Genomic DNA, 21,952 nt, shown 5'->3' with positions numbered 1-21,952 from the left:
CCGATCATAATCGTGACAAAACCCGCGAGAGGGTTTTGTACCTTCTATGCCTGTATATAACGTCAGCGTTATAACGGTGCGTTTCTAAATTCAGGTACCTGACGTAACAGACAAGTTCGTGAAAATTTTTTTATAGAAAATACGTTCTGATCGAAAGCTTTGCAAATACGCTGCGAATACCGTTTATCGATATCAATCAATATGCGACGGTGTATTCAAAGTTCCGTTAAATTGGTACAAATAAATTTCTAGCAGACTTACGATTAAATGAGGAAGAAAGAAATTGGCGAACGATAAGTACGAAGACGAAATGACAAAAAGATAAATAAAAAATCCGCACAATTCGATGAACTGAATAAGATAATCGTTTTACAAAATTGTTTTCAATTCTTTCACCAAGTAAGAAACGTGCAGCAGTCAAGTGAAGCGAAAAGTGACGGTTACAAAGAGACGACGGTTCAAAGTTCTGTACGATAAGATGAAATTCCTACACATAAGTGGTGTCGATTCTTTCACTTAAAATTTTCCATTTTACACGTAACAAATTTACAGGCTACTCGATTAAAATTCACTTGTCAAAAGTCCTCGCGTCGAAACTTTACTTGCCACTGTACATTACAAAAGGTCATTTATTTTTGCGATGTGATATTGCGTTGTGGAATTTTTACAATGCAAGCAAAGCCCAGGCTGCAAATTTTAACAAGCGGTTTCAAGATGAAAATATATAGTAAATAAATATAAGCCAAGATTGTTATTCGGTCAAAATACGCGTCTCTGTAAGTGGTAAATATTAATTATTTTTTATTCGCAAATTATCTGTACTGTAAATTGGTTTCTCGCATTAACGATCGTCACGTTACCGACACAATCTGCAAGTAGGTATAGTATATTGTTAAAAATTTGACTGATTAACGCATATATTATTTGCAACAAAAAGAGAGCGAGCCTCTGCAAGTCTCTAAATGATAACAATTGTGTTGCATTCTTAAGGGAAAAAAAAAAAACATTGCGTACATAACCTATATACAGACACAATGTGTACCCAAAGCACAGGCAGAACAAACGTTGCACCAAGGAGAACAGAGTATACATTACAAAATGGTATATATAATATTACAGCTTGTGAGGCTCTTTTTAAAAATATCCTTCCAAATGCAAGTCGCGTGGGCGGTCGTACGACGATTGACGATCCGAATGTTGAAAATTACTTTAAAAACAAGAAGAAGGAAAGAATCGGTGGAAAAAAAAAGTGAAAGGAAATTTTTCTTTTTCTTTCAATAAAAAAAAAAAAAACAAAAAAAAAAAAATAAAGCCTGACATTGCAAACGCATCGGCATTTGCTGTATTGCAATTGCAATAATATTTACTGTTATTGCAAGTATACCCATAGCACGGGTCTTCCGGCGTAAAGAAAAAAACTCGAACTCGTGCCATTTTATAAAATTTACATATATTAGGGTGTTGCACGAAGAAATAATCTGCGGATTTCCATCGTGGCAACTTCTGAAAAGTTTTTTTTTTTTTGAGACGAAAGAAAGATTCTCTCTAAAGTTGAACGCCACTTTAGACGCAACGTAGAACGCTCATCTTTGGAGAGAATCTTTGTTTTTTTTTTTGTTTTGCAACACCTTAGTATATTACATATATATATAATAATGCTTTAGTAAATTATTCAATCACTTTTTTTTAATTGTATATTGTATACGATAGATCAACATCCATATATCAAATGAAAGCTCGTTTCTTTATTTGATTTTTCGGACGTTGATGAACACGCGCCGATTTGAATGCGAAATATGTACTACGGTTTGACGTCACAAGGAACCCGCATCGTGTATAACCAACTTAGGTCATATTAATATGTTCGAGAAGAGAACAATAAAAAAAACGAAAAAGGAGAGAATTAAAAAAAAGGAAATCACTATACGAACTCGATTATTTGTTCTAAAAAAAAAAACTAAGCTCACGAATGATTAAACAACGTGAAAAATTTTCATGCTGTAATGATAGGAATCTACGTAACACGTGTATCGGGATGTTTCTGTAAAAATTGAATTGCAATTTTCCAACATGGCAACCCCTGAAAAGTTTGTTTGGATTGAAAGAAAGTGTCTGGGAAAAAATGAGCGTCTACGTTATGTGCAAGATCGTATTACAAAATAATCAATTATTTTCTCCCGATCGTGTCAATATGATCAATTAATTTTCAAACACGATTAATCGCCGACTCGATCGTTTTTCCTCACAATCGGTTTTTGTTTTCTATTCCAATGAACGACGAAATCAAATATCAATGCGATCGCAATATCAATTACTATCATTTCCTGACTTACTAATTAGCTGTTCGATATAATAAGCAAAAGGTAAATGAATATTTTTATCTGAAATTGAGAAACATGTTGAATGAAACTACAAATTACCAAAAAAACTTTTCCTTTATTAAGCCTACGTACTGAAATTTAAGAAATTTTGGTTTCAAATGTATCGGTTCAAAAAAATATGAAACAAGCGATTAATCGATTAATTTTTGTCGATTCAATCGAGTCGTGTTCGATTATTTTTTTGGACCCGACTAATTAATGCATCGATTATTTTTAGCTCAGTGGTCATCGCTCACGTTGCAGCTGTATATGTACAGAACTCTCGTACAACCTGATCCGAGTGTATTATAGGATAAACATGTAGGTAAAACACGTCAACGTATATATGTATACATTACACACGCGGTATGTATACGTATACAGTACGATAGAGCCGCGCGCGTTGCCAGGCATCGTCTTTTGCGCACGGAAAATTTGACGGAAATTTACCAAGTATAACTACACACGGTATATGTATAGTTATTTCTCGTCGTATGATTAATTAATTATTCACCTATGCATGGATAAAGTCCACGGGTATAGGTATTAGCAGCTCCGTTGTCTGTTTTTTTTTTCTTTTCGTAAAACCGATAAGTATTGGTTAGCCTGATATTACGTCACAGCGTGAGTATCGCCAATTTGTAAATATATGTATAATGTTATATGTCATACCTATAGACGTATTAATTATGTTGTAAGTTAATAACTTGTAGTCGGAAAGTAAAAATAACGTGTTAATTAATTTCGAAATCTATTATACTTGTATATACGCATGTCTATGCATATACTTTTCACGAAATTCACTGCCTCGCGTAAAGCCTAGCCGTCTAGAAATTGGAATTCGGAATTTTTTCCATATTTGGGATCGACAGGTCAGAGGTACGCATCGCACCTTAAACCAGCTGCCGCCAACGATCGGCTATTTGCAAGGTACTTAAAATTCACTCGCGTGTGACGATGAACTAATGTAAATGTGTAGAAAAAAACACCTAAGCTTAATTATAGAAAATAACTAAATATCCATCCTATACTGTAAATATACGTATACCGTCAACAGATGAATCAGATAAGATTTGTTCCGTTTAATATACGATAGGTAATAAAGTTATACGTATATGTATATACATGTATAATATATTTAAGATCCAGAAACGATTAATTTTTCGACTGCAAATATTGAATCCGAATTGAACGACCTGAAGATAATACGGCGATAAATGTTTATTTTTTTTCAATCATTCATTCATTCGTTCACTCATTTTTACTTTTCGTTCCACTTGAAATAGTGACAAACGTCGATCGGCGAAAAGTGGACAGCCGTTAACGCTTCCGAATTTAAAATGATAAAGAGGCATTTCATTCTGCGGAAAACGAGTCGAACGAGCCGCAATGTCTCGTAACGTGACGTCATTTGCTGACATCATATATTAATATAAATATATATATATATATATATATTAAGGACGTAAAGATATCGCAAGTGCATTCGATTTTTTCCCCGTACGTCTAAACCATAATTATTATCCTATTTTCGAAGATTTCGTCCTTTTCTTTTTTTGTTTTCTCTCCTACTTCAATATTCGGCAAGGAAACGGTTTCCTTAGCAAGGAAAAGAAAAGAAAGAAAAACGAAGACGAAGCAGAACTAAGAAAGAGGTTAAATCGTAAAGATATTCATCTATAATATTTTCATTACGAATTTTCACCAAGACCCGATTGAAAATTCATACCATTACACAGGTATGGAACCAAAAAACTGCACAGGTTTTTTTCATACTGTTTCTTTTAGATTTTTGTTCACTAAAACCGGGTGAAATACTAAAAAAAAATTGATCAGGCCAGGTTTTTTCTTGAACTCATTTAATATGCATTAGAGTGAAACGCGAGAATAAATAGAAACAGGGAAACAGAAAATAAAAAGCGGAAGCGTGTTCGGAGAAATATCAAAGAGAAGAAGTGAATGTTTAATAGAGAAAAAGAATGAACACGGAATGTTAAATACATTTCATGAAGAAAGTGCTTGTTTAGTTTTACAAGAAATATTGTTTAGTTCGTTGTAATGAAATGGTGTTTTTTTTTTGATTGTTTTTGTGGTTTTTTTTAGGCAAACACCTTGTATTTTGAAAAAATATCGTACACGATGGAGGAAAACGGAAGTAATTTTTAGATTCAGCAAAATCGAAAACATAACATTTACCATCAACATGCCATGCAGCTGAAATAAAATATTTTTTTGCGGACCTGTGTTATCCGTACGACTGACCTAATTATTACTTTTAGTGGCGAAAAAAGATTTGCGGAGCCATTAGTAGGCAAGTAAAATAGCAACGTCAGCTTCCGATATTCTGGTGGTTTATGCAGGCACATATCTGACTATACTTTTATATCGCGGAGTCGCAAGTGAGCGGTGAAAAACGAGTATGAGTTAAATCATCTGCCACAGAAACTCAAATGCGATCACTCTCTACACGATTATGAATTTCAAATTGTCGTGCAAAAGGAAACGCTTAATTCTGTGCCGACTCTCGTTCTTTCTCATTTTTTTCTTCAACGTTCATCAATCGACGTTATGCAGAATTAGAAGCGATGCACACATCAATCGCCACACGTTTCAAATCATGGGTACAACCAGTTATCGACGTCTCAAATATACGCACAAATACATACATCACAGATGCCTGCGTATATAAGACATTGAAAATTGTTCGTTTTAATTGGTAACATTATATTATACTCGGTTACGTCAAAAACTCGATCTCATAATGCGGTTCGGTAAGCGATCAAATTCCAAGCAGTACGGCATAAAAAAGTCGCCGAATTATCCGCAGGATCCGAATCGAAATCGCGAAGCATTCTTCTTCGCAACATGTTACAGTTCGAATTCGAACATGAAAAATTGAATAATCTCAAGTTGGACTTCAATATTGGACCGACATAGTTTCGCACCGAAATTTCGGAACATATTGGATGTACAGTCAGGTCCAAAAATGATTGAAACAAACTCGTGGTAAGGTAAAGATGTAAGCAATGTCACTGATTGTGAGACTATTCTAAAACAAGTGCTAAAACACTGCATTTTAACTATAAACACCTCATTACGTTAAAAAAGGTTAGAGAAAAACGCATGTTTTACAATTTCTTCACCAATAAATGCATATCGTTTTTTTAATTTTTGCCGACTGATGATAAGTTTCATTTGTATTTGTAGAGAATTCGAATAAAATCCAATGTTATTAATCAAAATTTAAAAAATTATCCAAATTTTTTGCTCAAGAATTAACATTTCTCTGACAGTGTTAATGACAAGATGTCAACAATTAAAGTTCAGTGTTTTAAAAATTTTCGTCCTTATCACAGGGACTTTTTTTTTAAACTAACAATAAAATTAGCCACGGTTGCACTTTTCCGACGTTTGTTTCGCCACATTTTTGTCCCTGACTGTATGTTAGAGTCATACAAACACTGACAACGAGTACAATACGATAGTCGAGTAACGATGATAAGGTAGCAGTCAATTCCCCTTGAATATTATTTCTTACCGAAACTCTCAGTTGTCATATTATCTGCGAGTCGGTTTAAGCCACTTGATTGCAAGTCATGCCGTGATTAAGTATTCAACACCGATTACATGGTAATGCCCCAACATTTCTACGCCACTGTCTTAGTTGGCCATCGATGACGTAATTACGCAAAGTACGTCTGCATCGTGTCATGTGCGTAAACAGTGCATTTACATCACACGTATAGAAATCGTGTCCTGTACGCAATACTTATTATACACATACGCGTCTAGCAATAATTATCAAAATTATGATATTTATTAATTATCCTGCCACTCTCCCGTGTTTCTATTTAATTTCAATTCGTTCGATTAAACATCTTTCGAACAAAGCTAATTCTCACACGAGATACATGAAGAGAGAATTGATACCCATGATTAATTGTATTGTCAATAATTTACAATTATTGTTGTTAATTAACATTTCAAAGGTTAGTAGAACTTTTGAGTTTTCGTTGGTAACACAATTTTTTCTGGTCAATTTCCTCTTCAATATTTATTTTTCTTCCAGCGGTAATAAAATTTCACGAGTTCTCGAACAAGAAAGTGGATGGGGAAACTTGTATCACCCCGCTACCTATTATGAGGAAGTTGCGGTTTCGTTGGGAATTAATTATTACGCTTTCCTAATCGAGGCCACATGGTATTCTCAGAATTAATATGACGTTTTATTCTCGGCAAATATACAATCGCGGTATTACCTTCGTCGTTGTTGAATTTCCCGCGTCATCCTTTAAAATATAAACATGTGCACAATGCAACAATTGCGAACCTAACAATTTGCTGCGATGTAGAAAGCTGGATTGCGTGAAAATTTCATCGCATTGAAAATCTACTTGAAATTATGCGAACGATGTTTAAGTCATTGGTATTATGCATATCTATAATTAATCTCGGAAAAAATTGAAAGGAAAAAAACCACCGCAAATAACGAGGTTGAAGTTAGTAATGTTGTCGTAACTAAACGTTGGGGAAACAATCACCATTTTCTTAATTTTACAATAATTTTGATGGAACTAAGTTTTCGAAATACGAGTGTGTTCTTTTAATTACGGTTTACCGAAATTCAGGCAGTTCCAAAATCGTGAAACAACGATTTACTTCAGCATTAGTCATCACGATAACACTAAATTGGCATTAAGGTAATTTAGTTAGTAAGGTAATTTAGTAGTACCTGTACCTGTACCGACCTAACAAACTTAACCTTTTTCTTTTTATCTTACTAAATTCTTACTAAATGAGTAACTACCCTAAATGCCGCTAACAAAGAGCGATTCATCGTCGAAATTTGAAACCTTTCCGTTCCTTTGTTTACTGAATATAGAAAGAAATGGGGTGAGTTTACTCGGTCGGTAAAGGTAGAAGTACCGTACGACCTCCAATAAGTATTTAAAGTTTATAACCCACTTAAGCTCATATAAAGAATAGATTGTATTATCCGGGATCAATGTTTCTAGTAGAGGTCTGCATTTGTCATTCGGATTTAGGTGCATGTAACACAATGGCAATTTCCTTAAAGTGTCACGTGACTTAGGTACCCTGTTCGCTTCAGGGAAATATGAATATGTAATTTGATATGTATGCAAAGTTCATAGTGTAACGGAATGTGAAAGTATGGTCGTAAATGTAAACAGATTCGTGGAACATAAAATTTGCAATATTGGTCATCAACGCGTACTTGATATTTACTGTATTCCGCAATCGGTGATCGCTTATCGCCCTCGAATAAATCCATATAAATAAACGAACATTATGTAATCTATACACGTTGTGTTTCAATTTTGTGTATTCTTTTCTTTTCATCGTCATCAGGTGAGAAATTTTCAACAAATTTGACTCACCTTGTGAAAAAAAGTGTCAGCTGGTTCCGGTGCTTCATTGTCACCTGAAAACAAAAAAAAAATCAAAATAACACATGGTCACTTAGATTCCCATAACTTCATTGTAAATATTCTCTTCGTACACTGTATATACAAATCTTGATTGCAGAACGTTTCGGTAAGGTCGAAAGCCACACAGGAAAAATACCACGCGAAATTCTACATATATAAGATGTACGGATATGTTATACATAGGAAAATTTTTTTTCTGCTGCGTGATCAAGCGTTCTCTTTTAACAGTTTCCTAAAATCATTGAATACGGTTATTTTTAAACTAAGAGAAGCAGCCTTATAGCGGGACTCTCGGAGAGTTGAAGTTTATATTACAGGAATACGAAATGACAGTGTGGGCAAGAAACTCGGAGATCCTGCTTGATATTTGGAAACTAAATTCACCGCTAGATATTTATCATGCATGCTTAGAATGGTTTGCCAATCGATTTCATCAACATTTTTCTCTCCGTTTCACACGACTGTAGCCACAATAATTGATAACACAAATTCCAAGTCACTTTGATTGGAATTAAAAATTATTTCCAAGTTTTTAAATATAATTCGTTTGAAAGAAAAAAGTGAAATAAAATAACAAAACGCAAAAGAGCGACAGAAGTTCAAACGCAGGTTGAAACGTGCGGTATGAGAAACATATGAGGAAATATTTTTTCTAAGCATATTTTAGCAGCGTGAAAGTTGATATAAAAGTTTGTGCAACTCGTTTGGCCTGTGATTTTGGAACATTACTCTGTAATAATTCACGTAATGTTGCAATATATACCAGCATAGCGGTACATCGTAATTACTACTTTCGATTACCGCAGGTGAATTTGCTTTTGTTAACAAAACGAAGAAAGAAAGAAAAAGGCCTCGAGCTATGCGCGAATATTAACGACGTCTAGGTAAAACGAGGTGAATAAAAAATGAAGAAAGAAACCGCGAAATTTCACAATCAATCGAGTAAAAATACAAGAGAAACGTCTAAACGCACAATATACATAGATATACGACAAGCTGCACGACGTGCTCGCATAACTCATGATTTTTTTTCAACACTGTGCGTATGTTTGGATTAGCTACCAAGCGTCTGTTATTCAACGTAACGCCTGTGGTCTAAAAATAATTCTTATCGCTTCGAGGCAACCTTCAACAATTTTATTTTACAACTTATTATCAAGTAAGTACGCATTCTGAAGTCCGGTTAGTTTGGTCTTGAAAAATTTTTGTGAAAATAATGCAACGCGAGTTTTAGTAATTATTGCAGGTAAGAAGATAAATGCAGTTGAACTCTGACTAATTTATTAGTTTAAATGTTTCGATCAACATTTCTTGCCTCATTTTAGCAAGGCGTGCAGTTTAATTACCCACAGTGATAAAATTTGCCGTAATTGTCTAACGGGAGAAAAATTTATCAATCATACAACGGATTTGAATTCGACGGTTCAACGGTTTTCGATTGTTATACGTAAATGTGTTTGTTTTCGCAGATTTGGTCAGGCACGATATATATTACAATATGTATATGTACGGAAATCGGTCTGCTCAACCGGTTATCAAAACACAATTCTTAGAAGCTAGAATTTCAACAACAGTTAGTCCACGGTCGAAGAAGACCGTGTTGTTCAACCCAGCTCCGAGATGTATAATGTACGTAAGATCCATGACGATCTGTGACAGATTTCACGGCAAAGACTATGTACACAAAGTTCCCCTGTCATCTGCTCACGTGTTCGGCTATTACACATATCTGACGACACGTGATTTCTCACATAAAAACCGAATTAAACATGCGAAATTCCTTCTCCAATTGCTCCTCAATTGTCGAAAAAAGAGATTGGAAATTTGGACAAAAACTGTAATATAGAGCAGATTTTTCTGCAGACGAAACGGCAAAGATTCATTCTGTTCATTTGATCGTAGATCGACTGTTCTTGGACACTTTATTTTGTTAGTGAGTCAATTTCGAAGAATAGAAAAGTTGTAGACAAGTACGGTAATTATTCCCCAAGAAACTTGGCTTTTCAGAGCTTATATGATCCTATTTGTCTGCATGCAGATTGGACGTATACTTTGAAAAACAAATTTTGCAATATTTTGCCGCAGAAATTAAAAAATGAAATCAAACGGTGGAGAAATGTAGTGAGATTAAAGTGAATAAAATATAGTCGTAGTGTCGAATTGGCAGAAGCACGAAATTCTGTATCATAGAATTTTAAGGGGGTACCCTGGCTGATTTCGACGTTCAGGTATATATCTCCAAATATCGAAGTTCACGTATCTGAAAATCTAAAAAGGGTTAAACAGCCCCATTTGCTACATAATTATAAAAAAAAAACACATATTTTCATTTGACGCAGAAATAAAGAAATGGCACAGATTCTACGACATCGCAATAGTAAATTCGTAGATTTCATGCCATTAACCTACTTATGTGTTAAATGAAAATGTGTTGGAGTGTTTTTGTTCAGAATTATGTATAGAATGGAATAGTTGAAACCTTTTCCGCGTTTGAGATACGTGGAATTCGATATTTGGCGATATATACGCGAATATTGAAATCGACGTGGTCACCCTCTTAAAACGTAGAAAATTGGACGACAGAAAATACATAAAATGTAGATAAATAAAGTACACGGGGACAGCAATATGTAGAATATTTGGATTTTCTTATATTTTTGAATGCCGTGAAGCAGCTTTCCGTACTTTTGACCGTTCTATTCTTTCGATCTTCCTAAACTTTCATCCCCACCCAACGAAATCTGAAATTTGACCGATTCTCGTACACGCGAGTTTATCCGAGAACTTTATACGCGGCAGATTCGCTTCACGAGGTGACGTAATTCAAAAATATTCCTATCGAGTTTCAAAGGTCTTTGAAAAGACGTTAGAATAATTTATAGATTGCAGCTTGCGTGATGTAAAAAAATTATCCGAAAACCTCTCCGCGGGCTAGAAAATAATATTACATCTTTTTTTCCGAGTAGATACAAAACGGTTTCGAATAGCAGGTATTCAATAATTACGACATGTTTGACACTTGACTTTAATTTCATCGTAACATTACCGTCTGCCTTTGAATGTGCTACCGCAATGAATCTAAGTACGTAAATTTGACTAGATACATATAAATAACATATTCTATTACCTCTGTGCAGCTGTCACCCCATTTTGAAAATAATGATTTTCCTCAGAAATTTCTGAAATCTTCTCAGAGTTCCAGAGTTCCTGATGATTTTCAAAAATAGTTCCGGCCAATAAGGATTCAGAAAATCAGTTTCAAATAATGAGGTGCCAACTTCACGGAGCACCTCATTTTCGGAAAAATAGTTCTGAATAGTACTCGAATAGTTCTACAGTTCTACGCCCATGTAAGAAATAGTTCTGGTACAGCTATGAAAATATAAAATAAAGAACAAATTGCTAGCACCCCATTATTTAAAAACCGCAATTTTTTTTTCGAGTTCCACGAAGATTTAAAAGAGTTCTAGAGTTTCCGCTAATTGAATTTTTTTTCATTTTTTTTTTTTTTGTTTCGTTATTGAGATCTTGAACAAAATATTTGATTCAATAAAAACCGTGAAATTTCTACAGGATTTTGGAAAGTTAAAAACTTTGACACCAAGTTTTTTCAGATTTCTAGGTAGCTGAGCAAAAGTTCTGATGATCATTTAAACAACTCTTCTCGATTTGATTGAAAAATGAAACAGTTCTAAAAGATTGTAAACCTTCTCGTTTTCGATCGCATCGAAAAAATTCATTCGAATTATCGTTAGAACTCTCAATGGATTATCCAAAACTCTGATCAGAATTTCTGTAGCTTTCAAAAACCTTTCGACCGCGGGACTTAGTCTCTCGTCTGTAACTGAAACGAAATAGCTCGAGAACTCTTTAAATTCTGATTGAATCGGCAAAAAGTTATTTGAATGATCGTCAGAACTCTCGACTGTCTACCCAGAGCTCACATTAGAACTTCGCTAACGAAGCAAAATAAAAAAAATGTCAGTTATCAGGAAATCTAGAACTCTTTGAAATATTCTTAGACCTGGGAAAAAATTTTAGTTTTTAAATAATGGGGTGCTAGCATATTTTTTTAATTTTCATAGTGGTAAGCAATCAGAACTATTTCTCATATGGGCATAGACCTGTAGAACTATTCTAATACTATCCAGAACTCTCCTAAAACACATTTTTCCAAAAATGAGTTGCCCCGTGAAGTGAGCACTCCACTTTTTGAAACTGATTTTTTCAACCCTTATTGACCGGAACTATTTTTGAAAATGATCAAAAACTCTAGTACTCTATGAAATTCCAGAACTTAAAAAAAAAACCACAATTTTTCCAAAATAAGATGCCAACTTCACAGAGGTCCCGTAATTACTGCAAGGGGTCTCACTAATCAATCGAGTGTCAGATTACACTCAGATTGTAAGTAAACACAGGTGCAGATTAAAAGTGTGCTTATGGCACAAAGTAACGAAAGAGAAGATTGGCGAATTTACTCATACGTATGGAAATACGGCAACCTGTTTTGAACTTTCAAAGTTATCGGAAATTTCCATCACGATACAAAAAATACCTAATAACGAGTCGTCTGAATTAATTGTTTTGATTTCGGTAGGAAGTCGATTATCGCCGTGGTTATACATAGTCAATTAACTTGACTTTGATAAAAATATCTCACACGGTGTACAAGATTAGAATGGTTTAGGTACGTGATTAGATTATACACATGCTAAACGAATATATATAAAAATAGCGATACCAGCTATCTTTTGTTGTTGCATAACTGCTTTATCTTCTTCATGGCTATATTGAAATAAAAATCTCGGACGTATATACGCATATTTTCAAAACGCATGCATTAACGTATGGAAATATACGTACAACGCCAGATAATTAGAAAGAATTTTCTATTAATGTCGGCCGATTAAAAAATAACAACAACGAGAAAAACGTATCGACGATACCGTGTCCCCGTTTTCTTTGGACTGACAATTGAGACGAATCTTTGCATTTAGCCAAAAATCCAATAAATAAATTATCGTCTCTGATTAAATATTTGTATACGAGGCAAAGCACCGCAATGTAACCGCGGCAATTACTGTTCATAACTCGATAATGACTCGATTACTCACCCAGAAGCATGTGTTCCAGCTTCCGACGATCAACCCGAAACCTCTCCTGATGAAGATCATCGGGATCAAGGATACCCAGGACCGCGACAAGGTCCCTCAATTCCTCGCGGCTGTCGAATCCCGACTTGCCGGAAACGCTGGTCGTCCCCGTGCCTTCCGATGTTTCCGACATTGTCTCCGCTGCCCGTGAACCTCTCACCAATTCCTCCGGCCTCATCTTTCCACTCGATGAAATCCCTTCGTTGACCTGTATTGACCACGTTTTTAAACTTCGAACCCTTGATTTGCACATTTTAATTTTTAACATACGAGCTGGCCGCGATTGTTTGAGATTTCAGAGTTCCTTCTGAGGGCACGACGAATTTCACCCATCGAGTTAATTTAAAATGCCACGCAAAAATTTGCGACGTTTCGAAGAAATCATTGAAAAGATAACGATATAAAATTTTGAAACAGTGAAAACGAAGAGCCGCGTGGCATTTCAAGAATCCGTCAATATACGATTAGGAAGAAAAAGTTTTTATTTTTATTAAATTTTGGAAAATTCCAGGTAACTTTTATTCAAAATACGATTTGCAATTTTTATATTTCATGAATTTGAGAATTTAGGAATTCGGAAGGAAACTCAGATGTTTTAAATAAGTCTGAACGATTTGTAACGAAATTGATACACAATCAAAAATATAAGACGCGTGGTGCAGTTTTGGATAAAAGTAAAAAATGTCAAGCTTTATCGAATTGTTCACGGTTGGAAAAAGTGGTAAACACGATTTTTATTCTCTTTTTTTTCTCATCTCGAGGTGTTGGGAAAAAATTTCGAAGAGTAAAGGTACGACCTAACGAAACTTTAATAACAGAGGTCGTTCGATGACTAGCTGCAAGATTCGTTCCCACGTTTTTCTACGACAATGAGAGTCGAGTCTGCCGCTATGCTACGTGTACACACGTATTACACGTATACCTGTTTATTGTAGGAATAGATGTAAGATTCGCGAGAGAGGCACGAGAGTGGAAGTCACGGCCGATACGATTCTTGCTAAACAAAACAAGAGGGATCGAAGAGCGGGGAAAAAATAGGAAAAGAAAATAGGTACAAGATGAAAAAAAAGAACAAAAAATCACTCCAACATTAACACCGAACGCATATTGTAATATAGTTATACGTTCATAGAATGTTGTAACAATACGATTGAAAGGGTTCGTTAATTCAACGATAAACACGTTAAATATGAATATAAGCGGCTATTTGTTATATTACGTTTACTTCCAGATATGTTCTTCTGTAGTTTGAATCTCTGTACACAGTTATACGTCTTATAGAAAGATTTTCGCGCGACGATCATTTGCAAAAACAATTTGTATTTATGTGTATATAATGTATAAATGCAGTTACATGAGCATGGCTGATTTAACATGCACGCAGGTGGTTACGGCGTGATTATCGAGAAGAAGTTGATCGCGAAACACGTACGATTATATTTAGGACATGTTATTTTTGGCACAACATCTGCCAACAACTCTCACACCATCGGGTGTCCTGGGATCGTTAATTGTGCGTGATTTTAACCCACAGGAAGGAATTTTAACCTAAAGAATTCCCCTCGAACGTAACGTGGATCTAGATTACTGCTAGACGACTGCAGTTATCGTTAAAAATAACATTTGACGAGCCGTTTGGATAATATAAGAAGCGTGTCCGTTTAAATTCTTATAATCGATTGTCGGATTGGGATTGGGGGCGAAGAAGAGGGAGGGGGGGGGGGGGGGACGGAATAGATGAAATACAAAGTTTTCCAAGTGCATCGAGGTAATTTTAAACCACGTATTACGTAAACATATCGATACGATCGATGATTACGATCGCCAAGGACACTCTCGGGGAGGAATAGACAAGAGAAATTTACCTGTTGACCATAATTCCCTATTCGACTGCGGTTAATCGGATTAAATTTTGACTTTCGAACACAATGTATAGCGTGCCGCTCCGCGAATAACAAAATTAGCTAATAATGATGATAATCATATAGATGAGAACCGTTCTCATGTTCAAGCAATCGAGGAACTTCATCAGATATAATCTGCAGATATCGGGGTTGTGAAAAAAAAAAAAAAGAAAAGAAAAAAGAAGCTATACAATATGCACATCATGCGACAATTTCTATACACCAAGTTTACCGAATCTCAACGAGAAGACATGAGAAAATAAGACCGCGTATAATTGAACCAAGTTATTGTATAGCGAAAAAATAAGTTACAACAACGTTAGTACCAGTTTCGATGTCTTCACCCGTTCGCTGCAGGAGTATATATCATCAAGAATTAACGGTATACGATTTAATCGTGAACGAGATGTAAATAAGGAGGGGTAAAGGAAATGTCAGAAATTTGAATAACCTTTTTTTAGTTGACAATGAGATAGGGTCGTCGCTCTTCTTGCAGTTTCAGGGACGATGCGTGAGGCATGCAGTCGTCCGAAACCGCGGCACTGACACTCGACTTTGCACGTGAGTCGTCGGCACAACCGTCAACCGAATCGCGGGAGAAGAGGCGAATAAACGAATCGAATGTAATTAAAAATAAAGAAAGAGCAAGTAAGAAAGCAAGAAAGAAAGAAGGCAGGCAGTTAGGCAATCAGTTCCCCGCGGCGAACGGCGATGCAGCCCTGCGGGTCCCGAGGTGTCACCTCAGCATCACCCGATCTCCGACCTCCCTCCTTTTTTTCTCTTACGCAGTTTTTTTTCTGCGCCGTCCCGCGCGTTATTCGCTAAATTCGAACGAATATTGAACGCTGTGGGAGAGCCGTGACACCGATACTCGCGACGCTTTCAACCCGACTGTCGTTCTCCGACTCTTCGCGCGTCTTGGAAGTTAAATCGACGGACCTAGGCTCGACAGAATTGCCGCTGGATAGGAGAGAGGAGAGGAGAGGAGAGGAGAGGAGAGGAGAGGAGGGGAGGGGAGGGGAGGGGAGGGGAGAGGTGGGCGGCGAACGCCGGATCGAATGACTCGCGTCGCGCAACGTGGTTCCTCTTGCCGGCGATTCTGGCTCTTATCGTTGTTCAACCTTTAAACGAGAGGCCGTTTACTTGGAAAACAAATCAATGATTACCATGGGTTAACATTGATTGAGAGTGATTTCTATCGACTTTTACCCTAAGGGCAATTTCGCTTAGAGATCCGGTAACGATTAGCGATTGGTATACGTTTCAATGATTTCACGTGATTCCTAACAATTTCACTCGACTTCATGCGATTCCAACCGATTTCAGGTATAATTTTAAACAACTTAAGGTGATATCAAACGATTTCTGGTTGAAAACTAAAGGCTAATTTTCAACGATTTCTTATAAATCGCTTCGTGTAAAGTGGTTTACGATCTCAAGTAGTGACTATTTCCTATTGCTTCTACCTAATTTGCCTTTTATTTTCAATGACTTACGAGCGCTCTAGACAATTTTCAATAGAGCTACGACAAATCACTGGTCATTACCGTTATGTTTACACATATAACGCTGGGAAACCATTGGAAATCACTTAACGGTAAACCATGACAATAAACGGATGGTACAGTATCATAAAGACGGAAATCAGTAAAATTTTAATGAATGGAAACAGTTTGACGTCTACCCCGAGACTTACTGTATACATCGATTTCCAATGTTACCCCTCGTTTCCAATTATTTCTGAGCTTTCTGGACGATTTTTAGCGATTTGCGCATTGAATCAGTTCAAATGGAATCACAAGAAATTACCGAAAATCACCTAGTCGTTGGGAGCTCATTGGAAATCAATGAAACTTAAGGAAAGCACATTTATGAGATAAAAATCAGCAAGTATAAGAATGTTATTGAAATGAAACCGCTTCGCCTTCATCGCAAGACTTGCATCGATTTCCATATGATTTCCAACGCTTGCTTTTCGTTTCTTCAGCGCTATCCGCATGTGATTCCACACCAGGAGTCGCAATGATGTTCAATGACTTTGAGTCAATTTTTACGCCTCTCTATGTGAAAGGATATTTCAGTTATGTGACAGCGGTGAGAAGCAAGGTGATTCATTTCTCACCTTTGATCAACGATACGACGTTTAACAATTCAATACACTCGTTATCTATCAACCGATATACAACCTACCGCGCGGCGTAACAACACTTTTTACGTTTCCGGTTTCCGGCCGGCCACCCGAATTATATTCGTAGGCACAAAAGAACCTGGAAATATTTCTCAATTTTTCGTACACGAATTACGAAAAATATCTTTATACCGTTTAAGGAAATTGCCGGTGAAGCGAAATTCAATACCTCTGTAATAGTTGACTTGATTACAAGATAGTCAAACATTGAGAATTCACCAAATTTCTATATATTTGTAGGATATAGTGATGTTCGTTAAGCAATTCAAGAAAAACAAATTGTCGTTAGACATCAATTGTTCATTTCAAATCAGATTAGGTTAGTTAAACATCTAATAGCTTCGTTTGATTTCGCTCCACGTCTGGGCTTATTTTCGTAGAAAAACTTATACATTTCACAGATTCACTGAAACGCTTCTTGTTTTGTCAAAAGTAAATTCAATGTTGTTCGTTGTTTTTTTTTTTTGTCCATCAAAACCAGTATCAATGCAATCTTATGAAATTGAATATCGACCTATACCAACATGACAAGTCAAAGTGTCTCAAGCACGTTCGTGGAATTGTAGAGAAGGGTCATTTCAACACAAAATAAGCCATCGTGGAATGAAATCGAACGAAGCCGTCAGATTTCTTCTTCGCAGTAACGTTACTAACTTCATGCTCATGAGTAATTACGCTTTCGGTACCAGGATGGTGTTCCAGTCGGTATTTACCTCTTCTACCATATACCTTGTGAATTATTCTTATACTACACAAGGAAGAATTCGGGTTGGAATGAGTAACCGGGTCTTTTAAATAAAAACACGGCAGTTGCGCTGGCAAACTAGCAACGGACAACAACTTGCCGAGGCATAAAAACCCTCACGGAGTAGAGGGGAAAAGCCCGAGCAAGCCAATGAAAGATAGTGAACTTGTTCAACAAATCAAGTAAAATCCAAGTACGTGAAATGACGCACAAACCACTGCAAGCCGGAGGCTTAATTTCCAACTTATGTTAAGATGTCACAATGAGAATGATCATTCGCTTAGCTAAAACAATTAAGAGAGCTCTCTTACCTACAGGATGGGACAGCCCTCGGGATGTCGTAGCAATGTACGTCAATTGGAGAGGAATGTAAACGTCTTGGAACAAGTCGCGGCAGGTGCGCGTCGGAATAACCGGGACCTCCACGAAACCAGTTAACAGAATTTGCAAATTCACAACACTAGAATGACAACACTGAGAAATCACCAGACTTGATATCTCTCCGTTCGCAAGAACCGTCCACTCCGATATCTTTATACCGTCTGGCCTGAGTCGAATGCTTTCCAAGTCCTGACCGTAGGCCACCCTTCTCCACACCGGTGCAAGGGAAGGCAACTCAGGCCTTTTCCGGAAGGTCCCAAATCCAGACGCTTTCTGTCTGGGTTCCGTTACTTTCAAATAATTTTACAATTGTCCTTATTGTCCAAATTGACACCGTCTGGGAATGTAAGGACTAAGCTTTATTAGACCCGTCGCGGTCAGTTTCAGACCCCTGCGGCCTTCTCCAAACCTGCCGATCGAACCATGGGGACCTCCATGCCACCATATCGAGCGCGCGAATATGCGATTATAAGACTCATAAGTAAGAAACGCAAGTGAAATGAAATGGACGAATGCAATAAAGCTAATTAAGAGGCGAAATCCCTTTGCTCTACACTTTACAACGTGGAAGCGCACTAGGCGCGACGACCTTGAGCGTGCGGGCGTTCGGTAGCGGTGAATTTTAAGGAGAAAATATCGAATGATTCAATTTCAGATGACAAGCAGTATACGTTATATACATAAATATCAAAAAATTGCGATTTATTTTAAAATTTATGGGAATATATAAGAAACTTCGCAGTCATTACATTTATACCACTAATTTAGACAGTCAAAGTATAAGGACGAACAGTATAAACTAAATCCACTTCGAAAATGATATTTCCGCAATTATGGAAATAACAGTTTGAAATGCATACATACATACTTATATCGCACATCACATTACTGTTTATGACAGTCATCTTCCGCCCTGAAAGAAATACTAGAGGACGCCAATTATAATGCACTTACAATTAACTACTTTTCCTGCAACCATGCTTATTATAAAAGAGCGGCTTACCGTTTTTGAAGAGGTACGACATAGCCGCGCAGCATTTCGTCCCATAAAACGTATTCATTCATTTTACATCACATGTGTCGAGGTCCGACGAATTAATAAGCGCCCGTCACAACAAGACTTGATGTTATTTTTTCACTCTACTCGCCTAAACACATAATGAATTTGCGACTAGCGCTTTATTTATTATTACACTCGCGAGTTTGAATTGCACCGGAAGTAATTGCATTCTCACGATTCACCGCGGCGTTTGATAAATTACGCAATTCATTCGGAGGTCGACAGTTCCGAATGTAAAGAGCAGACGAAGGAGCGAACTACGGACAACGGATCGCTGCACCCCGCATCAAACTATATATGAAACTGAATTTACTGAACCCCCCGATGCAGTTCTGAGATCCAATATATGTCATGCATTCTTGGAAATTAATCTAGTTCCGCTCTCCGGTAGGCTCCGCCACTTGGCAGCACAACAGATTGCTTGTCAGCTTACGTATGGGTGTATTTTCGGCCACCTGCTACATGTCGACAATTTCGTGCCTCTGTTCAGTTTTACTTTAGACAATATTTAAAATAACAAGGAGTTTATAATGTTGCAGACACTTCGAGAGCGCTCTAAAAAGCGAAAGAAATTATTGGCTCAAACGGTGAGGACACACTTCTCGCTGATCAGTCAGTCTAAAATCGTGTTTCTGATTTTGAGGTTATGTCTGATGTAAACACGTTATAATTTGTAATATTTATGTTATTTTCAGCTTGGGGTTTCGAGCGTGGATGAGCTTAGACAAGTTTTGGGTACAGACATCAATGATGCACAAAGGAAACGTGAAAAAATGTCATCTGTCAAGTCGGATGACGACCTTAGAGAACAGAAGGATGACACAGTGTCAACCAACGAAATAGTCTATAAAGATTCTTCTACGTTTCTTAAAGTATGCAACCTCTTAATACTATCAGTTTTTTTTCCAGTGTTAGTAATTGAATAATGTTTAAACAAAAAAAAAAAAAAAGCAACCCTCTTTGTGTACTTTTAGGAAAACGCTCAGAAATTTGTAGTAAACTATATTTCACCCACTCTTGCATAACTTTTGTATTAGGTGTAAAATCAGTTGTAACTTGGATTCACATTCATACCAAATGATACCCTTTTCTTCAATCAGGGAACACAATCCTCAAATCCCCACAATGACTACTGCCAACACTTTATCGACACTGGACAACGCCCTCAGAATTTTATACGAGATGTAGGATTGGCGGATCGATTTGAAGAATATCCAAAGTTGCGAGAGCTTATTAAACTTAAGGATGACCTAATTTCAGACACTGCAACTCCCCCCATGTACCTGAAAACCGATCTCCTTGCTTACAATCTGAAAGAACTAAATTGTAAATTTGACGTTATTCTCATTGAGCCACCTCTTGAAGAATATCAAAGGACATGTGGAGCCACAAATGTACAACTTTGGAATTGGGATCAGGTTAGGCATGGTCGGTAATGAATTTTTAGTAAACCTGGTCAACGCACCTTTAACTAAGAGTCATAATAATTTTTTTCCAGATCATGGAGCTCGACATAGGCGAAGTAGCGGCAAGTCGTAGTTTTGTATTCCTCTGGTGTGGTAGTAGCGATGGATTAGACATGGGTAGATTTTGTTTGAGAAAGTGGGGCTTCAGAAGATGTGAAGACATTTGTTGGATACGTACGAATATAAATAATCCTGGACACAGTAAAAATTTAGATACTAAAGCAGTTTTGCAGAGAACAAAAGAGCATTGCTTAATGGGAATTAAAGGGACTGTACGAAGATCTACAGATGGTGATTTTATTCATGCAAACGTAGATATTGATCTGATTATATCTGAGGAACCTGAGTACGGATCTATCGAGAAACCTGTTGAAATTTTCCACATTATTGAACATTTCTGCCTAGGCAGAAGACGGTAAGTACCATGCAATTTCCAAAGATCTTCGTTAAACCCAAATCTCACTTCTTGTTGCTAGCAAATGAGATTATTATATCTTCCCTACTATTTCTTTAACAGATTGCATTTATTTGGGCGTGACAGTACGATCAGGCCAGGCTGGCTTACAGTGGGACCAGAATTGACTAATACGAATTTTAACACTGATCTGTACACTAGCTATTTTGCAACTAGCCAGATCACAACTGGATGTACCGAAAGAATAGAAGCACTCAGACCCAAATCTCCACCACCGAAAGGAAAAGTCTCTGGCAGAGGGAGGGGTGGTTTCAATCGAGGTCGGGGGAGAGGCAGATAATCTGTAATTCCTAATAGATTACAAGTTTTTAACGATTATCGACTTGAACGCACAAAAATATCTCATGCCGAATACAAAAGAACAATTTTTTATCAATTAACCTATTTATGACAACATGCTACATCAACTGATAGTGATGCTGCTCAATAGTATTCTTTCTTGTTAGTTGTTTACAAATGCATACTGTACGTTTCTGAATCAATAAAGTGAATTTGAACCTCTCATATTGGATAATTGTTTTTTTTTTGTTCTTTAGTAAGTAGGTATAATTGCATTACACAACCAAATTCTGTTTAACAGGGTTTGAAATATCTAAAAATGTGTATCAAGTTAACGGTATTAATCATCGTGAATTCAATATCCGGCTGTTGCAATAGCTGTACTTTGCTCTGTCTGCTTGGACTCAGCAAAACACTGTCGTTACTTCATGTTCTTAAGAATTTGTCATTGTCATCGACTGGTCATAATACTAATAAAATGACTGGAG

General features: G+C 36.7%; 2 protein-coding genes across 5 annotated transcripts in view; one reads left to right on the top strand and one right to left on the bottom strand.

The window, feature by feature from the left end:
- Positions 1–19,518, bottom strand: part of LOC107220400 (protein bicaudal C homolog 1-B) — a 48,969-nt gene extending 29,451 nt beyond the window's left edge. Inside the window, exons 1-3 of one of the 4 annotated variants that reach the window (XM_046746491.1) lie at positions 19,188–19,518; positions 12,928–13,174; positions 7,760–7,803 (exon numbers count right to left, since the gene is read on the bottom strand). In XM_046746491.1, coding sequence (XP_046602447.1) covers positions 7,760–7,803; positions 12,928–13,174; positions 19,188–19,232 — 336 coding nt within the window. In that variant the 5' untranslated portion in view covers positions 19,233–19,518. Of the gene's footprint in view, positions 1–7,759; positions 7,804–12,927; positions 13,175–15,321; positions 15,785–18,114; positions 18,136–19,187 lie in introns of those variants that run through there. The other 3 variants (XM_046746494.1, XM_046746493.1, XM_046746492.1) reach the window with 3 other exon arrangements.
- A 116-nt stretch (positions 19,519–19,634) lies between these two features.
- LOC107220403 (N6-adenosine-methyltransferase non-catalytic subunit) lies at positions 19,635–21,689 on the top strand. Its single transcript, XM_015658977.2, has 5 exons — positions 19,635–19,831; positions 19,940–20,116; positions 20,345–20,662; positions 20,743–21,125; positions 21,228–21,689. Exons 1-5 carry the CDS (start codon positions 19,775–19,777, stop codon positions 21,463–21,465), a joined length of 1,173 nt encoding a protein of 390 aa, XP_015514463.1. The 5' UTR covers positions 19,635–19,774; the 3' UTR covers positions 21,466–21,689.
- Positions 21,690–21,952: the final 263 nt, after the last annotated feature.

The sequence above is a fragment of the Neodiprion lecontei genome, chromosome 1 (assembly GCF_021901455.1).
Source record: "Neodiprion lecontei isolate iyNeoLeco1 chromosome 1, iyNeoLeco1.1, whole genome shotgun sequence".
Classification (NCBI taxonomy): domain Eukaryota; kingdom Metazoa; phylum Arthropoda; class Insecta; order Hymenoptera; family Diprionidae; genus Neodiprion; species Neodiprion lecontei.
This window is presented reverse-complemented; position numbering and strand designations above follow the sequence as displayed.

Bases quoted from the DNA above. Each gene is read 5' to 3' on its own strand.
- LOC107220403 (XM_015658977.2), top strand. From the start codon at position 19,775: ATGTTGCAGACACTTCGAGAGCGCTCTAAAAAGCGAAAGAAATTATTG. The intron at 20,663-20,742 runs GTTAGGCATGGT...ATTTTTTTCCAG, and splicing joins AACTTTGGAATTGGGATCAG to ATCATGGAGCTCGACATAGG. The intron at 21,126-21,227 runs GTAAGTACCATG...TTTCTTTAACAG, and splicing joins TTCTGCCTAGGCAGAAGACG to ATTGCATTTATTTGGGCGTG.